The sequence below is a fragment of the Rhopalosiphum padi genome, chromosome 1 (assembly GCF_020882245.1).
Source record: "Rhopalosiphum padi isolate XX-2018 chromosome 1, ASM2088224v1, whole genome shotgun sequence".
In the NCBI taxonomy this organism is placed as follows: domain Eukaryota; kingdom Metazoa; phylum Arthropoda; class Insecta; order Hemiptera; family Aphididae; genus Rhopalosiphum; species Rhopalosiphum padi.
In genome coordinates this window covers 36,282,346-36,302,919 of record NC_083597.1, presented here as the reverse complement: position 1 = coordinate 36,302,919, position 20,574 = coordinate 36,282,346, and the positions used below count along the sequence as shown (strand labels likewise).

The window sequence follows — 20,574 nt, the reverse complement described above, 5'->3', positions numbered from 1 at the left end:
TCAACATTTTTTAATTTCTAAACCAAGTTTTATTAAAACGTCTTGGGTAAGGTTTACATATAAATATATAATCAACCACCGATAGGAATAAATTAAAAATAGTTTCAAACCAAAATTCAATACACCATTTGAAAAAAACAAATTTCACGAAGTTTTTATTTTATGTTACTTTGATTTTTAATATACATAATATCAGGGCCCAGGGCCCCCGTGCAATGCACTGCTTGCACTGGTGGATGATCCGGCACGGGGTCAGTAACGATGGGTACAATTAAATTCCTATCACTTAAATGTTTTTTAAGTGGTATCATTATTATAGTGATACAAACTTGTATTTCTACCGAATGCCAATAGTAACCTACCCTTTTAAGTTTTTACCGTAAATTATTTAATTTATTTTACAGATATAATTGTATTTTATTTTAATAAAATATGCAGTGCCTTCAGTATTCGCGCTAAAAAAAAAAAAGAAGTTTATTAGTATCACAGTTTTTTAAACAATCCTGTAGGATGTAACGGCACACAGTCAGCTGTAGTACAGCGGCGGCGTTACGAAACAAAAACGCTAAGTTTCCCTACTGCGCAAAGCACACCTACGCGCCGTTCGATTATCCGTTAAAACGTAGGTGCCCTCAAGAGATGATTTCGTAAGCTTTTGCAGTCGACTTGGTTTCCATTGTCGTTGCGTCCGGCTGCTATTTATATATTATTATGTTTGAGTGAACGACAGTGATAGTGTAGGACGTAGGTCGACAGACCGCCGATGTGTCCCGCCCCTCCATCATACCGTTTACAACAGCGAACGGCGTAGGCCGTTGGAGGCGGGGGTTTGCCATTCTTGAGCGAAGTGAAAGCTGTTTTAAATGTTTAATGTCGCAGAAAACCGACATTCAGTGAATGCTCACGCGATTCCAAGGCTGCAAAGTAAACACGCCGCGCTATCGCCGGCGACTAAATTTTAGAAAATCTCGCGAGACCTTATTTAGCCGAAGCGACGCGCTCGCGGAGAAGTAAAATATTGTAATATTAATATCAATGACTATTTAACGTCGTTCACGTGAAACGGAAACCGAATAATAATCATAATAATAATGATAATATTGTCGTCAACGAGTGTCGAGTAATCCGGACCGGACCGTCGATGTCGCGGACCGCGGATACCTGCAGAGGTGGTGGACAATGGCACTGTCGTCGTGGAGGTACGAAATCGCCATGTTTCTCGCCGTCAACACGTCGTTCCTGGTGCTGTTCGACACGTTTTCCGCGGACCGAGACACCGGGCGGATCGCGCCGATGCGCCCCGGACCGCCGCGTCTCGACAGCCGGCGACGCCTGATGGACCTGAACGGTTTCGAGTACGTCATCGACAGCGGCGCGTGCGACGGACCGCGACGCCACACGCCCGTCGTGGTGCACAGCCACGTCGGCCACTTCGAACGCCGCCGGGCCATTCGCCAGTCCTATACGCGGACCGTGCTCGACCGGCTCGGATTTCGTCACGTGTTCATGGTCGGCTTGCCGTCGTCCGGTAACGGCGTCGACGATCGAGTGTTGCAGGAGCGGCTGCTCCGGGAATCGTCCCGGCACGGGGACGTGGTGCAGGGCAACTTCCGGGAAGCGTACAGGAACCTGACGTACAAACACGCGATGGGCCTGACGTGGTTCGCGGCACGGTGCCCGCGGTCGGACTACATGGTCAAGATGGACGACGACATCGCGGTGAACTTGTTCAAGCTGAACGCCGTGCTGGGCCGGGCCGACAACCGCGACCTGGCCGGGTGCGTGATCGACGCGAAACCGATACGGGACGAGCGCAACAAGTGGTACGTGAGCCGCGCCGAATTCGCGGGCGACGCGTACCCGCCGTTCTTGTCCGGTTGGTTGTACGCGGCCAGGGCGGCGTCCGTCGTCCGTCTGCTGCGGGCGATAGAGGTGCGCGAAAGATACTTCTGGATCGACGACCTGTACGTGACGGGCATACTGGCCGAACGCGCCGGACTCGCGTTCACCGACCTGAGGCCCGAATTCGAAACCGACCCGGGACCGGTTCACTGTTGCGTGCACAAACGACAGCGGTGCGACTTTTTGGCGGCACCCACCGGCGACGATGACGCGCTGCTCCAGCGATACGCCGAACAGCTGATGCGCTGTAAGGCAACCAACTCTTCCTGTGATCTATTTCGGAAATCCAAACGCCATCATAGCTGTCTGGATTTGTGGAAAAAAAAAATATCGGTAGATACGGCGTCGCGGGTAGGAAAACCATCAATAGAGATATTGAATTGGAATTGAATCTATTACAATAGACTGTATAACGATTTCTCGTATGGAATTATTAACTACGGCCCGTTTAAAAACGATAGAAAAGCCACAAACTATTAATCGTATATATTATATATAAATTATTAGGAAAATATTTTTATTTTTTATGTTGTAATATTTAACGGTGTATTTATTATTAACTACTAACCGTTAGAAAGGTCTTTTTTTATTAAAAGACAGAATTAAATTAAGTTCCTTTTTTTTTTTTGTTGAGTTTTATTTTAATATAAATTATTTGACTTTTTATTGATAATAATAACTTGTTTATTATTGTGTTATATTATTATATCATGTTTGTTTTACTTTATAGTACCCCCCCCCCCCAGTAGCACCGATCGCTGTGTATAAGTATTAAGTATTACTGATGAAGTGATGAAATACCCAATTTAGGTGGGAAGTCCGGGGCGCACGATCCAGGTAAGTAATGATATTTGGATAAAAGTACACGCAATTTGTCCCGTATTTTAGTGAAACAAATTCACTGTTTACAGGTACCTTCTATCTAAGATTTTATTTTTATGAAAATGAAATTCAATTTGAAATCGGTGGCTGGCGCCATTATTAATCATACCTACTACCTATATATTATGTTTAATTATTTAGAAATAAATATACAATTATTAGGAGAAATAAATAATTTATTCATTTAAGACATTTAGGTTATGTTAGTTTTAATTAACTAATATCTCACACTAAAATCATTAATAAATATAGTATTTTATTGTGTATAAAAAAGAATTTTTTTTTTAGGAATAAATCAATTCACAAACATTACAAAACAATAATCAAACAATTTGAGAATGAATAAAATGCAGGGTAATTTTAAAAGAATGACAATTGTAATATTATGTATTTCATTTACTGAAAGTCATTTTCTTATATACCATAAGGCATAAATATTTTATTGATGAAATGTGATCAAAGATCATCAATATATCATAGAAATACAAAAGCGATGTATAAATTGTGACAAAATTTTGGTTGGTCTTCTTGGCTCAGCAATTACCATAAGCCGGAACTATATCCACCTGGTGGCACACGACTTGCCTTCTTTTGTTCTGGAGCTGGTTCTGATTGAGCAGAAACATGCTGAGCTGGTGTAGCTGTTGCCTTAGGAGCTTCATAACCTTCTCCAGTCACTGGATTACCATCTAAAATATAAATGTACATCACATTAACATGGTATATGAAGTCTAATTTTTTATAATGCATTGAGTTTTAAAATTATAACAATTATACACACAATATTATTAATAGTTATTTAATAATTAATTACATAATACAGATAAATTATTATACAAGAATAATAATACTTAAAAATGGAACACACATTTTTACAAATTCTAATTAAATTCTTTTTTAAAATACATTTTTTGATTGTATATTATAATATGGCATACAATCACCTTATTTTATTACAACAGATATATATGTTTTTTTTTTTTTTTGGTTTTAAGTTGATAACATACCTTTCTTCTTATAAGACCATCTTTGACAATTAGTTTTATTGGTAGAAGCAGATTCAAAATTAAAAGCTTCAAGCAAATATCCAGTAGACAAACATAAAAGTAGCAAGCAGAATCGAATTATTAAATATGCAGAAAAGGTATGCACTATAGTATACTTAAAAGCAATTAATTTGCATTTTCTTTTTATTAGAATGCAGGGTATTTAAAAGTGAATTATTAATAAATAATAAAACACATTTATGTTAAAAATATTATAGTTAACTAATAACTAAAAGCTGACAAAAAATAATATGGTTTTAAAAAAGCATAAAATATAAAACATTACAATGAAATGATTTGAATGATAAAAGATACCATTAACAAAATATTATAATTTAAAATTAATAAATTAGTAATATATAATAAAAATAATTTAATAGTAGCATTATGATAACAAAATGTTATCCAAGTATTTTGTAATATAATAATTATTATATAAAGTTCATAATGAAGTAAATTTTGAAAATTATAATTAATAGGGAATTGTACAATTATTTTACAGTTTAATATAAATACTAAATGGAGTAAATATTTCTTATTATGAGATATACTTATAATATATTATAAGTCATAACAATTAATTGTTAGTAAAAATGTAATATCAAATTTTATCAATTATTACAAAGAAGCTGTACATTTAATATATTTTTACATTTTAACAACTTAGAATTAGAAAAATCATTGAATAAGAAATTGGAATAACTGTTTTAAATCCATAATAATAATAAAAACAAAAGTAATGTTAGTAATGCATTAAATTAAAGTTATGTATTCATATGTTATGTTTTAATGAAAAGTATAAAAACTAGAAAAAACATTTATAGACAAGCATATGTTAATCTTACCTTTATTTCTTTGAGTTTCAAATACTTTCTCAATATTTTCTTTTACAATTTCAGACTCAACATTATTAACATTAGCAACTTTAGACTCAACCTTATTATCATTAGCAATTTGAGATTCAACATTAATATCATTAGCTAAAGTATAACTTATTCAATTAAAATATTTATAGACTAATATTGTACATAGAACATAAAGTAAATATTAAAATTACCAGGTTTATCTGAATTTCCATTGGCGGCAACTGTACCATTACTATGTTTTGGTGTTTGACCACCCAAAATAATGGAACTTTGAAGATTCTTCTGATTTGTACCACGTTTATGTGGATTAACTTCATCGCATGATGCTGTTCCAAATATGTCACTACTTCCACCGCCTGGTGGTTTCAAAACCCTAAAAAAAATATTTTATTAATTTATTGTACATATAAATAATTATATTTGGTAATGCATTTTAAAATATATTAAAAAGTAATACATGTATAATATTTCATATTATATTAATATTGTTAATTGTGACATGTTACCTTTAATCATCGGATAAAAATAAATAAATGTTATCATTAATGTTTTTCAAAATAACAATAAATTAATTAATATTCAATATAGGTACTTCAGTTATTTTAACAAATTTATATTTTTATAATATGAGCTAATAAATATTATTATTTACAAGAACTTGACATAGGTCACCACTTAAAAATGTTCCAAGGATTCATAAGAAGTTATACCATATGGTAATAATATCTATAGATCAAACATGTATATTTGTATGTGGGAAGTGTATTAGTGTAATAACAGTATGTAATTAAATTATTATTTACAACTTAATTATTTTGAAATATTTATCACCTGTAATAGCTAAAAAATATTGGTTTTAATTTAAAACAACTTATAGTTAACACAATTATTTATAAGTATGCAATAAATACTAACCTACCTTCAAGTACAATATTTTAAGATAATTTAAGATAAAATAACAAATAACAATCGTAGGAGTACAGGAGGTACAGTTCTAAGTGACTTAGTACATATCATATAGATTATATATAATATACTATATAGTAAATACTAGATAGAAATAATTATTAAAAAGCTATATTAAAGAAATTAGTAAATATTTGTTAATGCAAATTAATCGTACAAAAACAAACATTGATACTTGCACTTAATAAAACATTTTTTTAGGAAGTCGAAACCTCAAAATCAGCGCATTATAAATAAGCTAGAATATAATTAGTTTCAAGCACTATTTAAGTAAAATGTAAAATTAATAATTATTGACTTTTAATGTTTTAAATTTACATTAATTTTAACACCACCGACAAAAATATGAGGATTATCTTTAATATTGTTAATTAATGTTTCATAATTTGAAATACTGCGTACATTTCAAATGTTTTACTTGCCTATTATGACACGGAGATCCTACGAACTCGGCGCCCCAAAGATCATGGCAAACTCCTCCAGGAGGCGTTTTATTTTCTCTAATAGATAATTTAGAAATATTATTTTTATTAGAGTGAAAAAATAAAACTGGGAAATCGATAGCCATATTCGAAAAACGGTCGATTTTAATATATCACAACTATTTTTTTTATAATATAAGTGGGTAGACAAAGAAAACTGGACGATATTTGAATGACCTCGCCTTATTTGGAATATCTAATAGTAATCATCCTACACAAATTTCTTTATTGGCGAAATGAAAATGAAAACATAATTAAAACTACAATTTTTTTTAATTTTAGAATTATCATAATCAAAATGTAATAATTAAATATTTTAAGAATTAAAAAAAAATGTGTATAATAATATAATAATATATAATTAAAAGTAAAAAATAATATAAGTACCTTAAACTCATGTTCGACGAATATCATAAATTCATAAACCAACAAAAAACCGATTTACCAAAGTGATAGGTCTTGACTAGCACTTTATGTAAAATGAAGAACTTGTACCGAGTACCGAGCTTTATATTGGAGTATTAAATAAAAAAATCTACCTTGAATTGTGTGTGTAGGTTGAACTGTAAAATAAACCAGTACAGCCACAATGAAAATACAAAATGTGCTCTTTTATTTTATTTTTCATGTTTTAATAAAATAAGAAAAACCATATAATACCTAATAAATGGTAGATTAACAGTTGCAAATCGTTAATTATTATAAAAATACAGATTGTATGAATAATATACGATGTACAATAAGAGTTCCATTTAGTTAAAACAATGGTAGTTCTTTACGATTTAGGGGCAATAAATAATAATTATTTAAAGTCAAATTATTAAATTAGAATATAATATACAACTAACAAGTATATAGAAGTAAAGAAATTAATGTAGGTAATACAGGTATAATATTAACTGTCATTTAATATACATTATATATATGTACCTTGTACCCACATACTACATTGAAATCGGAAATATTACTTTTCGTGTTTAAAACGTATTAAATACCTATATATATATATTAATAATAAATTTCATAATTATCATGTTTCATTATTTATATTTGTTGAAAACCGTAACTCTCGTTCATTTTGATACATTTTTACTTATAACAAAATAAAAATTGTATTAAATATTGATATTTTTTTTATGTAGGTATATATTATAATACAGAATAATCATAAACAAATTCGATTGACTTTAAATAGATTTTGTTACAAGGGGATCGACCCTCAATAATTCCAACTGTCGTGCTCGAAACAACCGTTATTTATAATAGAAGATTTATGAGCAATTGATTTTAAGCACGTTTCTATTATTTCATAAACCAAATTAATAATTTTAATAAATACCGTATGTATACCAAAACGGACAGTACATCCGATTATAAATATAGCTAGAGGGATTCTCTATTCATGAGCATGAAAAAGTTTGAGAACAACTATGGAATAATAAACGCCGCTATAATAGATTGGCTATATTTGATTTACGTTCATTGATATTGACAATGCTAAAAATGCAATATAAGTTATAACAGTATCGAAATTTACTGCATGTCCAATATTTTCTTTGTCATTCTTGTTTCCTTTACAACCGACACACACATTATACAACTTAATAAGTTATTATATGCTACATGTCAAACGATTTTTAGACCCCATAAAATCTTGCAACGAATAAAATTGAGTTTTGACGCAGACACGGTCATTTCACCCTCATAAGGGTTAGGGTTCTCCCCAAATTATATAATATGTTATACAAGGCGTATTCACATTCCAAATGATATGACTCATGTTATACAAAAACTTACGAGTAATGAGTAACTAATTTTTAATAAAGATTTGTATTAAAACTATTGAAAAACATTTTAATAGTTGACACGGAGTTATGACAATTTAAAAATTACACATTTATTTAAACAATTGTTAAGCCTCATAACTTTAATCTGAAATATTTGCATTCACTCGCAACATACAATCAAGTCAAAATAATCAATATAGGTATAATTGTTATGTTGTTATGATAAAATTATTATACATTATATAAATAGAAAACTGATCATGTAAAACTGTGCTATATTTCAATTTAATTTATGAAAATAAGAATAAAAAAAGTACATTCATCACTTCGTTCAGAATCTAAAAATTAATATTCTATAGAATTAAATAAACTATACTTTTATTGCATATTTTAGTTTATAATATTAATAAATAAAAACAGACATAATATGAATTTCTCAAGCAACACAGTTAATTTATAATATCTTTAATACTTGATGCGTGTTTAAAACCGACATTAACATAGTAAAAGCCAGGAGTTCGCCATTGCGGGGTAATTTGTTATGTATTTACTATACAACGGACAAGGGTCAACGTTCGGTTAGCATATTACACCAAAGCCGTGGTTCAAGACGAAACAGAACTTGACTTGAGTACATTTGTACAATAAAACTATTTTAGATTCCAAAGCGATTACGTAGTAACGGGTATTGAATGAACAAAAAAAAATACAATACGATAAGAGGGCAACCGCGTGGTCTATACGGATCCATGTATATTGTACATTATTGGTCTCTAGTCTATAAGTGATAATTTAATAATAAAAAAAACCATTAAGCATTATGAACTCGTTTTTCTATTTGCGTATGAAACTTCATAGTATAATATGGTTTATTAGTTATTAAACTATTAACCTGGTAGTCTTATTAAAATTTGACCAAGCGCACGAACTCTTCATTCCGAAATATATTAGATGTAAAAACGTAATACTGACACAAAATATTAATAAATCTATTACATAATCTCAATAACGTTTTATTTTTTTATCAATATATTATTAACCTAATAATGTAAATTAAAAAAAAAACGTGGTATGTAATTTAAAATAGGAAAATGCAGATGTTTACTTTATTAATTTCCTAATGGATTATTGGGGTCACATAAAAATAGGGAAAGTTTAATTAACTAAAAACAATTAGGTTCAATTGCATTTGGTTCATGGGTATAATATTATTTGAAGCCTAGGATTAATATTATCGTTCGAAAGCGTTCAATATTGATTAAATATCTGAATTTTATTTGCAGTGAAGGTAATGATGACTAAAATACGTAAAAATATAAATATGTACTTTCCCCCTATCACGATTTATTTTGGTATATCCTATAACTAACACTGTAGGGTGGTCATGATAATAATAAAGTAGAATACGAATGTTGATTCCAGAATAAGCTATTATAGCACGAGTAACGGATGACAACCTACAATAGATCAAACATTTCCTCTATGGAAGTGTAACACAACATTGTTCAAAAATAATTTCAAAAACTCAATGAACCGTTTTTATTTTATCCGAAAATATTCCCGTAGGAAGTCACGTGCCACTATGTAGTATGATGATTACAGTGAACATCTATGACGTTCGGTGGACCGTACACATAGGAAATTCAAATGAGTTACAATACCGTAACTAGCACACCTTTCTACCCCTGGGATCATCATTTATATATAACATAAACATATTATAAATAATAATAACCAATTTAATTTATAGTTAAATGCCGTAATTGCCAGGTACCGAAACAATATGAAAATATTTTATAACAGCAAATAAAAATGTGATACACATTGACATTTTATATCTGTACCAGACACCAACTCACTATAAGGTACCTGTGTAGTCATCGTTTACTAAATTGATGTATACTTTCCGTGCTCTATTATTCGCATGCACAATACCATGTGTACCTCCCCCACCTACTACGTGAATTACGTTTTTATGAGGCACATTGTAATACTTTTATATTTAGATGGAAAATTAAATAGTTCAAATTTTCAAGAAAAATATATATTCTTTCTAAACATTCACCGCACTGAATGAAAGTGAAGCAAATTAAATGAAAATACTTCATGGTTATTATTGAAAAATAGTAAGATACGTCATAGTAAAATAACTCTTTTGAATAATATGGTAATCTACTGTTAATGTACGTGAAAGAATAACTCAAAATCCAACTCTCACAAATATTGAATTGTAGGCAGGCATACGTATCAACTATTAATCACAAAGATAAAAATAAAAAATAATATTATTAGGGGCATCATTCTATAAAGAAAATGAATATAATAATTTTATACTATATACTATATAAACTGCAATTTAAATACCATAAATGAGCTTCTTTTTATAAATAACCAATATTTTCTTTGATCAATTAATAATATTTATCATTAATGATTACATAGATTTCAAAATTGAGTAAAAATAAAAAATAAAGATATCAATAATATTAGTAAAGTAAAAGTATTTTACTTAATTAAACTTATAACATCCATTAAAAGATAATACTGCATTATCATATCAGTAATCACAGAAAAATAAACTTGAGAAATGGAAAATAATAATAAGCACATAATACTATAGTTATTAAACTACATAGTCATACATAAAAGATACATAATTAAAATTTTAATTTACAAAAATTTCATACGAATTTAATAACCTCAGTTAAATTCTAAATAATATTTTAATTAAATACGTTATTTTACTCTAATAAATAATTATATAAACCGTAATTAGTTTAAAATTTTAATTTTTTTTTTAATTAAAAATTTCTATCATAAATTAAAATCAAAAAATATATTTATTATTATTTTATAATACGTATTTTTATTTAATTAGCATTTATAAATTGAATATACAAAAATACATTACTTTTCATTAATACATTAGTAAATACTAAATGGTAAATATCGTATATAAATATCAATCAAGATTTTTATGTATTAGGTAAATGTACTAGTATTTTATTGACGCGTTATAATAAATTAGAAAATTTAATTTTTAATATCTATAATTGAAAACAATGAACTATGCTTTTGAAAAAAATACTATATTTTGTAGATAATATAAATAGTATTATTATTATCAGTTTTTGTTCAAAAAACTTGCAATATGAAAATATCAAAACAAGTTAAATAAAAAGAATTGAATAATGACAAGAAAAAAAATGTAATAAAAATTAACTGTTTAAAACGAATTTATATAAATAAAAAATTATACTAAACTAAATACTTGTTATTAAAGTAATTACTGACAAACTTGTCTTAAAATTAATAAATATTACATTTATTTTGAATTATGTATAATTACTTTTTTTTTCCACATCCTATATTGTCCAACTCAATGTGTCTATAGGATGCATAAGTAGCCATGGTCCAGTAATGAGAGACTTGAATAAAACACAAGGGACACGTCAAACGAGGACTACTGACAATACACGACTGCGCTGGTGTAGGGCACTCTTGTTTTCCTAGTGTGCTGCGGTATCGTGGTTACGGGTAAATCGCCGACAGACTGCATGCAACGATTCACTTCTATGGCGGACGCGTACCCACCGACCAAAAAAGACGGATCCAACACTTCCTAACACCCACTCCTCACTTTCCTTATTGAAAGGCTACGTATACAATATATACACTATTCACACCACACCGGATTTACACTGTTTTAGTATTCACCAAAAGAATCAGTATAACTGTCAAAGTAGCAATATGAGACGGAAATGTCTGTGAGGAATCAGAAAACAGTTTCACGTAATTTAAGCACTTTTGACAATAATAATTTCATTATACCTACACACATAACAGTTTTAAGGTTTGTACTGAAACTTTAACACCACGAATTCGACAAGCGCAAATTAAATTAATATTCTACAATATAATTATAATCATAGGATACTATATAACAATAGAATCTCAAACACTGGCCAAAATAATATTTTCGGAAAAAATGCATTTTAAGTTTTAAAAAATTTAATTATAAGTCCATGATACATATGTCATACAAAAACAAAATACTCTTAAATAGTGAAAGTAGTTCTGTTGATTAAGTTAGGACATTTTATAATTAAACCAATATTTTCAGTAAGATAATTTTATTAAATATGGAATTTAAAATGGTACTTTAATCAATTGTTTACAATAACCGTTTAATTTATTTAATATAAGTGGGTCTGCAAAACTATTAATAAACAATTTAAATATTTTCATCTTAAATAAAATATAAATATATGGGTTTTACTATTTAAATTTTAAGCTACATAAATATTAAATACGTAGAAGGATGAGTATCTTAAACATCAATTTTTATTCAAAAAAACTATTGTGTAATGTTATGAAAATATTATTAAGTTTTAAATATATACAATAATTATTACGATTTTATCAAAAGACGAGTATAAATAATTTAAAAAATTTAAACCTTATAAATTAATATTATAATCTTATACTCACGTAATTTTATATCATAACTTATTTATTCGTATTTATTGTTAAGCTTTTGTAATATAAAAATACATATACAAATAGAGCCGGATTAATGTAATAATTGGCGGTTGATTATTCTATTTTTGGAGGCCCAAATTTTACAAAAAAATGTTTATACGTCGTTTATTATTAATCTGAGGCCTCTTTATTTTAGAACCCCTGGACTATAGCCCACTCCCCCCGCAGACAATTCGGCTCAGTTTATAAATTTTAGAACTCTAACCATAATATGAATATATAAGTTAGGATATAAGATTATACAATTATGAGCTACGACTAATTTACTAGGTTTCAATTTTTAAAATTATTTATGCTTGTCTTTTGGTGAAATTGTTATTTTTTAGTATAGGTATTTAAAACTTCTAGGTAATAGTTGTTTTTTTCATTTAAGCTTTTACTATTTTAACATTTTTAAACATGATGGTTTTTTTTGAAGACGACGAAATGAATTCAAGGTCTGTGGTCAAATACTTTACACTGTATACATGGTATCGGATCTATCCATACATTTTTAACCGATCTAAAAATTACAAATTATCGATGGATGACAAGACCTCCACCATAAACAAGATACGGTCCGTCGGCTATTTGAAACCAGTCACCTGCTACTATCAGTTGTTTTTATACGTAGTTAACTAAAATTAGCTTATTAAACAAATTTATTTGAGTTTTAAGTTTATTGTTAAATATCTTGTTAGATAAAATAAATGTATATGATTAAAAGTTCTTTAAGAAACGAAAATAATTACTAGTGCATGAACAGTTTATACCAAGATTATAGAAGATCGTGCAGTTATTAATAATAATATTATGTAGGTTATATCCGGATTTCTTAAAGACGATTCGATACTTTTTTAAATGTTTTGTTTTATAGCCTTGACTGCGGCCATTGTTTGTTCTTGTTAATAGGCTATTTTCTACATATATTGCAGTTAACGGTATATAATTAAATTACAGTAATATTATTAAAAATACTTAAAAGATCAAAAGTAACTGAAAGGAAAAGTAACTATTTTGACATTGTCTTAAGTAAATTATTTTAATCATTCAACAATTTTTTAACGCCATTTATATACGATAGACTTGATAGAGCTACAATCGCAAGTTTACAACAGCAATTTAAAATGTAAATCCAATTAAAAAAATATCTGTATTAATTCGTGCTGATACTCGAAATACAATATAGTGGTTAAACGTTTGACAACTGAAATCTTATCTGTTTGCGTGCCAACAGTATAAAATCCTTAGACTTTCTAAGTTTTAATGAATACGTGCTCACGAACCGATCTTTGAAAAAGGTCTACTTTTATAATTAGCTACATTTCTATACTCGTTTATGCACCTTAATCCCATATTTATAATCGCCATGCTTAACATCACAGTTCGACGACTCTGTTGATTGTTTTAATTTTGTCTAAACATTTTCGTTAGTTGCATCTTCTGTTCATTTTAATAGAACATTATTATATAACACAAAACCATAGCGGAACAATCAAATCCAAACCGGAACGGTCATCATATTTACTCTTTGTCCTCAACACCCAGTACACACTACATATATTATAATATAATGCCATCGGCCTCTAAACAGGGTGGGGAGAAATAAGATGTGAAATACAAATAGTGCATTTTTTTTAAATGTTTAATATTATTTATTATTAACTATGTAATTTTTACCTATTTCGAGAATAGTAAGTTATAGATACGACTTTAAAGCTACAGATATACACGAATAGACGATTAACATTATTATAAAACTACCTTATAATAATATTTCTAAGCACACCGACCTATATCACATTTAGTTTTTGTATACTTAAACATTTTTTAAGTTAAACATTAACAACTATAATACTATATATTTACTATGAAAATATATATGTGAATTCATAAGAATCACACACAATTTTAATATAAAATAATTTGTATTGTTATAAAGTACTTAAAAGGTTGAAGTAGTAAATGGAATAAAAAAAAATACTGTTGTAAACATTGAACTCTCGAGTTTCGAAAGTTATTTTCTTTTTAAAAATTACTATATACGCCCAACGAAAAACCACTGGGCATACCGATGTCCAGCTCCAGCATGATCATTATGAAACCCTTTTGCCTGGACAACAGACCATTATCCATGGTTCATAATGTTTCCCATGATGATGAGTGCATTTTCATTATCTCTTTTTAATGGTATACAATGTGCCTTAGATATATTACTACCTACTCTGAGTAGTGACTACTAACGGTTTTCGTTATACAAAGAACAAAAAATATTATTACATTGAATCTGTGAATGGTTATTTTTGGTTTACGATACCTGTACTGTATTAAGGACATTAACCCGATTGTGCTATACTTAGTATTAACATATTATTTACGATATAAATTAAAACTGTTATACGACAAATATTTTACAAACAATCAATTTTTTTCTAGTTATAAATGCATAAACTATAATACAAACGTAAAATACGAGTATACTAATATTAATGCGTTTACATTAAAACAAAAAGAATATAACTATGAATTTATTACACAAATAAATATTTTAACTGTTTTTTTTAATTCAACTGATGACCCCAAAGTGTTAGACCAGAAATTTTTTGGATACCTAAATATCTAACACGAATCAACAAGTTTAAAAATTACTGATACATTTGTTTTTCTATTCATAATTCTTTTTTATAAATAAACAATGAGAATACTTATTTATGTACATTAAAAATAATACAAAAAATGATCGAAATTTTCTAAGAAGAAATCAGAGTGTATTGATACATAATACATATAGGTTCAATATCGAACGTTTGAAAAACTAATATCTAACCGTACCGATACCGTACAAATCGAGTTTTTCAATAAATTTTTAATAGGTACTTAGATTAGTAAGACTTGAAATCATAATTGTTTTTAATCAAACAAAATAAATAAATAAACAATATTAAATAATAATAAGCATAACATTTATACCTACTAATTTTTAGATTCAATAAATCATAAACTGAACCATTAAACGAAATAAAAACTAATCAATTATATTACGACTTATTAGTAATTATGTATTTATTTACATTTTTCATAAAAGAAAAATTAATGATTTGTACCTAAATATAAACAATATTTTACTTAGATTCATTTATACATGAACAAAGAAACATGTTACCATTGATGTTTGTCTATATTTTTTTTTTTACAATCATGTTGAAAATATTTAATCATTATTATATATCTTATTATTTAATAGATTTTTATAGGTTTTTATTTTTTTATAGGTTTCATTTTAATAGACTTTTGTATATATATATAATGTTACATTTATATTTCTAACAAAAACAAACGTTTATTAAATTTAATTTCTATACCACTCCTAAAAATCTTCAATTATTATTTGTTAATATAGTATTTGAAACAATAAGCACTTAAGGGCAAGTGATTAGGTACAACATATATTCAGGAAGGGCGTTGCCTTTAAAAAATTTTGATTATAAATTGAAACTAATATAAAATTACTAGGTTTTAAGAGGATGTTATATATTTCACAGAACTAGTATCTAGTATGTAGACAGTGAAGTTGTAATACATGTAAAAATATATTGACAGATTAATAATTATTAGTAGATCAAGTAGTATTTAGTAATCTTAAAATTTTTTTAATTTCATTATTCAACTAATAAAACCAATTTTAATTATAAAGGAAACTTAGTTCAACTCAGAAAATACAAAAATATATTAGTTGAAGAATCTGAATATTATAAAATACTTTCTAATATTATCTTAATTATAAATATCTATTTTTATTATTTATGTTTTGAGCTTTAACAAATTAATATTCTACTAACATTCGAATAAAATATTTAACAAATTGAATTAAGATTAAACAATGCATAAAATAAAAACTATCAAATTTAATTATATACAAAAAATAATACTAATTAAAAAATTAATAAATTAAGTTCCAATTAATAATACATAATATAACGCTACTTAGCTACCCAAAATATACTTATAAAAACCAAAACTGAATGATACATTTTAAGTAGGTATTTACAAATTGTAATAATGATCTCATAAATTATAAATACCTATTATATGTAGGTAAATAATAGATATCTAAAATTAATTTAAAAGTACAATATTATAGAACTTGTCTCAAAAATCCAACTTTAATTGTTATAAAATCAGTGAATTAGTAACAGTAAGGTTTAGGTTTATTGCAGAGATGATTTAATTAATGAATTCATAGTGTATACATTTTTTTTTCTAAAAGGAAATATAAATATAAATTGAATACCTATAAATCATAGATTTGTGAAAAGCTGGCCATTAACGAATTAAAAGTTAAAATTAAGTTAATTAACTCGTTACTTTTTTTTTCAAATTAATTTTTAACTTAATAAGTTCCCTTTTTTTTAGATTAACGTGTTAACTTCAAGTTAATTTTACTAAAAAGTATCTAAATTAAGTTAATTTTTGTCTGAAGAATAATGCAAGATTAATTCAAAATTTTAGGATTTATTTTAAAAAATCTAGTTTTTTGATAGCTAGTTGGTATTTTGATGTATCATTTTAAATTTCTCTAGTAATTTTCTTGAGCATAAAGAAAAACTAACTAATAAACAATATTATATATCTGGAATTTTTATATTTTTGCAAATTAAAAATTTTAACTTTAAACTAAGTTAAGTTACTTTTTATTTTAAATTAACTTTTAACTTAACAAGTTAACGAAAAACATATGAGTAACTTTTAACTTAATTTAACTAGTTATAGGGTATTATATAGATGGGTAATAGAAGGTAAGTTAATTATAATTACAAATTAAAAGAATGTTATACCCGTATGTGTTGTCTCTGTCTTACTAACGTACATCAAAGCAAATTTACGTTCAGCAGAACACATTTTGTGATGATGTACTTTAGTGAGATAGAGACAACACATGCAGGTATAATGTCCTCTTAAGTTATGAAAATTAAATAGTAATATAATAGAACATTATAGGTAAATAAAATTCAATCAAAAATTAAAATACAGCAACATAAAAATATTAGTCATTTTTGATAGTTCTCATGGTAATTCACGTTGAACAGGAAAATGAGATTAGAATTATTAATGATAAATAATTGTACATTATTTTTTTTATAATAAAATATAAATATGGACTTATTTTCTAAAAAAATATTAAATTCATACTTTTTTTCTATGTTAATAATTCTGACTACCATGGTACTAATCAAGGATATAGTTATTTTAAAAAGATGTCTAAATAAACACAGAATAACAAAGATAGATATAATTAATATTTATTTTTACATTAAATAAGTATACAAATATTATTTATGTTATACACTCATGCTGCATCTACCTAATTCTTGATAATGATTTAATTTTTAGTACAATAGTACCTATAAGTTATTAGAGCAGCAAATATTTGATATCAAATAATAATGAATTGTATTAATAATATAATATCGAGTATAATATACTGAATATATTAAATAACCTATAAAAATAATAAATATTATTTATAGTTTAATTGACAAAATCATTGACAATTTACATAGGTACATAATTTAAAGAAACAATAAGTTATAGATGTCGAATAAATATAATAAAAGTTACGCATGCATATTTGGTTGATTGTTATGTAATTACAATCTATTTATTACTAACTATTTTCGATATTGATCGTAAAAATATAATTGTATAGATATTTATTATGGAACACGTCCTTTGTTCTACTTTTTAGCGGGAAAACACAGCCCTCAAAAAATATTTAGAAAAACTAAATGAATAGTAACCAACTACTGAGTAAATTTAAAATATGTATACATTTATATAATAATAATGTCCAAATATTCATGCAGCTCATAATTGTCCGAAGTAAATGGTAATAATCACACGTAAAAGCAAATGAAGAAAATAACGTGATTTAGCGCAAACTTACTTGCTAGTGTTTCTCCTGATGTCACCGATGCCAACATTGAAATTTGTGGAAGTCATTTTAGGTTCTTATTGAAACTTTCAAAGTAATACCGTTGAAATTAAAGTTAACAAATCTTTTAGTTAACAATTAAGATTAATTTGCAACTATGAACGGACAGCGAACTATTACAGGGCAACGAACGGAAATTAATGAATGGTATCAACTGATCGACCATTGGCTAGCGCCCATCGGCATGATTCGCCCTCGTTCGTCACCACATTGATAACAGCCCATCGGTGAGTAACGGATCAGTATATATTTTACATATTATTATTTTAAATATTTGGTAAGTATCATTTTAAAATTAACAACAATAATTAATATGCGATACTCCATCAAAAAACTTTAAATAAAATATAACTATTAAAATGATTAAATTAACAATAAATTTGTTTATTTGTTTTAATGCTACTACAATCTCTTTGTATAATTCAAATTTAAATATTTCATCTGGCGGTAATCTTTTATCATTAATCTTAGAGTGAGAAAACTTTCCTAATTATTATTGACGTTTATTTTTCATTTGAATGTATTTCAAATTTTATTATTTATCCATAAGAAATGATGAAAGTTTTTCCAAACATTTAATAGTAGTTTGGTAAGATTTCGATTTTGTAAAAATTAAAAATTAGAACATTATCTATAAATGGAGTAGTACGTCCTTTGAAAATGTCATTAAATACAACTTTGTACATTTTAAGATCTTGAATTCATCACGATAACTAAAATCTGATCAAATTGTTAATGAGGTTAAAATTACGAGTGACGACAACTTGACAAGACCTCCTAAACAAATAAACAACGTAGGTACAATAACTAATAAGGTACGTAAACATAATTGCGTATTTTCAAATCTTTCATATACCGACAATTAAACCATTTGATTTTTAATAACGAATTAAACCTCGATATAAAATATTTCGAAGGCTTTCCATCAATAATAGTCACTAGTATGCACGACGAGTCTACGACACAAAATGTATAAGCAAAGCCCACGGCGACTGTTTTTCATAAGACTAGTGATAAGAAACCTTGTATGTTTGGTTGCATTCAATACACATCACTATATCAGGCGCCAAGTATTTATAATACAACCTATATAACCACAGGATTTAAGATAGTGACATGCTGACATAAAATTCACACAAAACATTTATGCTCTATGCCATATTATTTGACACCCGAGACAATATTCTAGGTCACAGTTCTCTGTATGCCCGCGTATAGTATCTACGTATACTAAATTCAATTCTATTAGTTAAATACAATATTATTGTCTTTATATTAAATAAGGTATATTGAATACCTATATTTTTGTGTTTAAAGTAATGTCTAATATAGTGTTCACATAAATGTTTTTACTCTTAATATTCAACTAGTTAAATGTCTAAATAACACATAATATTATATTCAATTTTCATTTTCATTATTTATTTATTTTAAGAGTTAGTTAGAACAGTTTTAAATTCTATTAAAGTTATTAAACCATAGTCCATAGTTACTACCATAGTAGTTTGATGCTGTTAAAATAAAACCATTAAATTATTCACTAGGACTCACAATTTAATCATAACAACTTACGTTGTAAAATTAAATTAAAGTAGTATAAATAATTTAGATTCATGAAGGTTATTGTTAACATGACACCTAATGTTTGAATGACATAAACAAATATTAATATCACTTCTTCTCAATATTAATTATGAATTCTGATTATTGTCACGATAAATATTTTTGGATTAACACTTTTAGAGAGTTATTTTGAACTCCTTGTCCACAAACTTCAATAATAAGCTCGTTAACATTTACAAAATAATTATATTATAATGTATACATTTTTGTAATAAAAATGTATTTTACTCTATATTATACCAAGTTAATATATAGAAATAAACTAGGTAGTTACATTTTTTTATATTAATTCACATAATTTTATACAATAAGAAAAAAGCATTTTTCAAAAGAAATATATTTTTTATGTATCAATATTTTTAAAAATTATATTATAGATTAGATACCGACCGTTTTTAAGGAGTTCAATGTAGACAATTTCTATGTATGTGCATACGGGTCATGTAAATGTATGCGTACTAAGTGATCATTTTTTAATTTTCATATTCAATTAATATATTTAATATT

At 27.4% G+C, this 20,574-nt stretch overlaps 2 protein-coding genes across 5 annotated transcripts; one reads left to right on the top strand and one right to left on the bottom strand.

The window, feature by feature from the left end:
• The first annotated feature begins 750 nt into the window (after positions 1–750).
• On the top strand, positions 751–3,458 carry LOC132932083 (beta-1,3-galactosyltransferase 5-like). The gene has a single exon (XM_060998289.1). The coding sequence runs from the start codon at positions 1,180–1,182 to the stop codon at positions 2,290–2,292; it is 1,113 nt and encodes a 370-aa protein (XP_060854272.1). The 5' UTR covers positions 751–1,179; the 3' UTR covers positions 2,293–3,458.
• LOC132932084 (microtubule-associated protein Jupiter-like) lies at positions 3,166–18,593 on the bottom strand. 4 transcript variants are annotated; one of them, XM_060998290.1, is made up of 4 exons: positions 6,532–6,663; positions 6,085–6,162; positions 4,888–5,069; positions 3,166–3,473 (listed from the first exon to the last, which is right to left on the bottom strand). In XM_060998290.1, the coding sequence occupies exons 1-4, from the start codon at positions 6,540–6,542 to the stop codon at positions 3,325–3,327; spliced, it is 420 nt and encodes a 139-aa protein (XP_060854273.1). In that variant the 5' UTR covers positions 6,543–6,663; the 3' UTR covers positions 3,166–3,324. The 4 variants fall into 4 exon arrangements, with proteins under 4 accessions (XP_060854273.1, XP_060854275.1, XP_060854274.1 ...); XM_060998292.1 differs by lacking the exons at positions 6,085–6,162; positions 6,532–6,663 and adding an exon at positions 18,397–18,593; XM_060998291.1 differs by lacking the exons at positions 6,085–6,162; positions 6,532–6,663 and adding an exon at positions 11,281–11,436.
• Positions 18,594–20,574: the final 1,981 nt, after the last annotated feature.

Coding starts and splice junctions, on each gene's coding strand:
- LOC132932083 (XM_060998289.1), top strand. CDS start 1,180: ATGGCACTGTCGTCGTGGAGGTACGAAATCGCCATGTTTCTCGCCGTC.
- LOC132932084 (XM_060998290.1), bottom strand. Junction 5,070..6,084: donor GGATCTCCGTGTCATAATAG/GCAAGTAAAACA, acceptor TATTTTTTTTAG/GGTTTTGAAACCACCAGGCG. Junction 3,474..4,887: donor TGGAAATTCAGATAAACCTG/GTAATTTTAATA, acceptor TTTATATTTTAG/ATGGTAATCCAGTGACTGGA.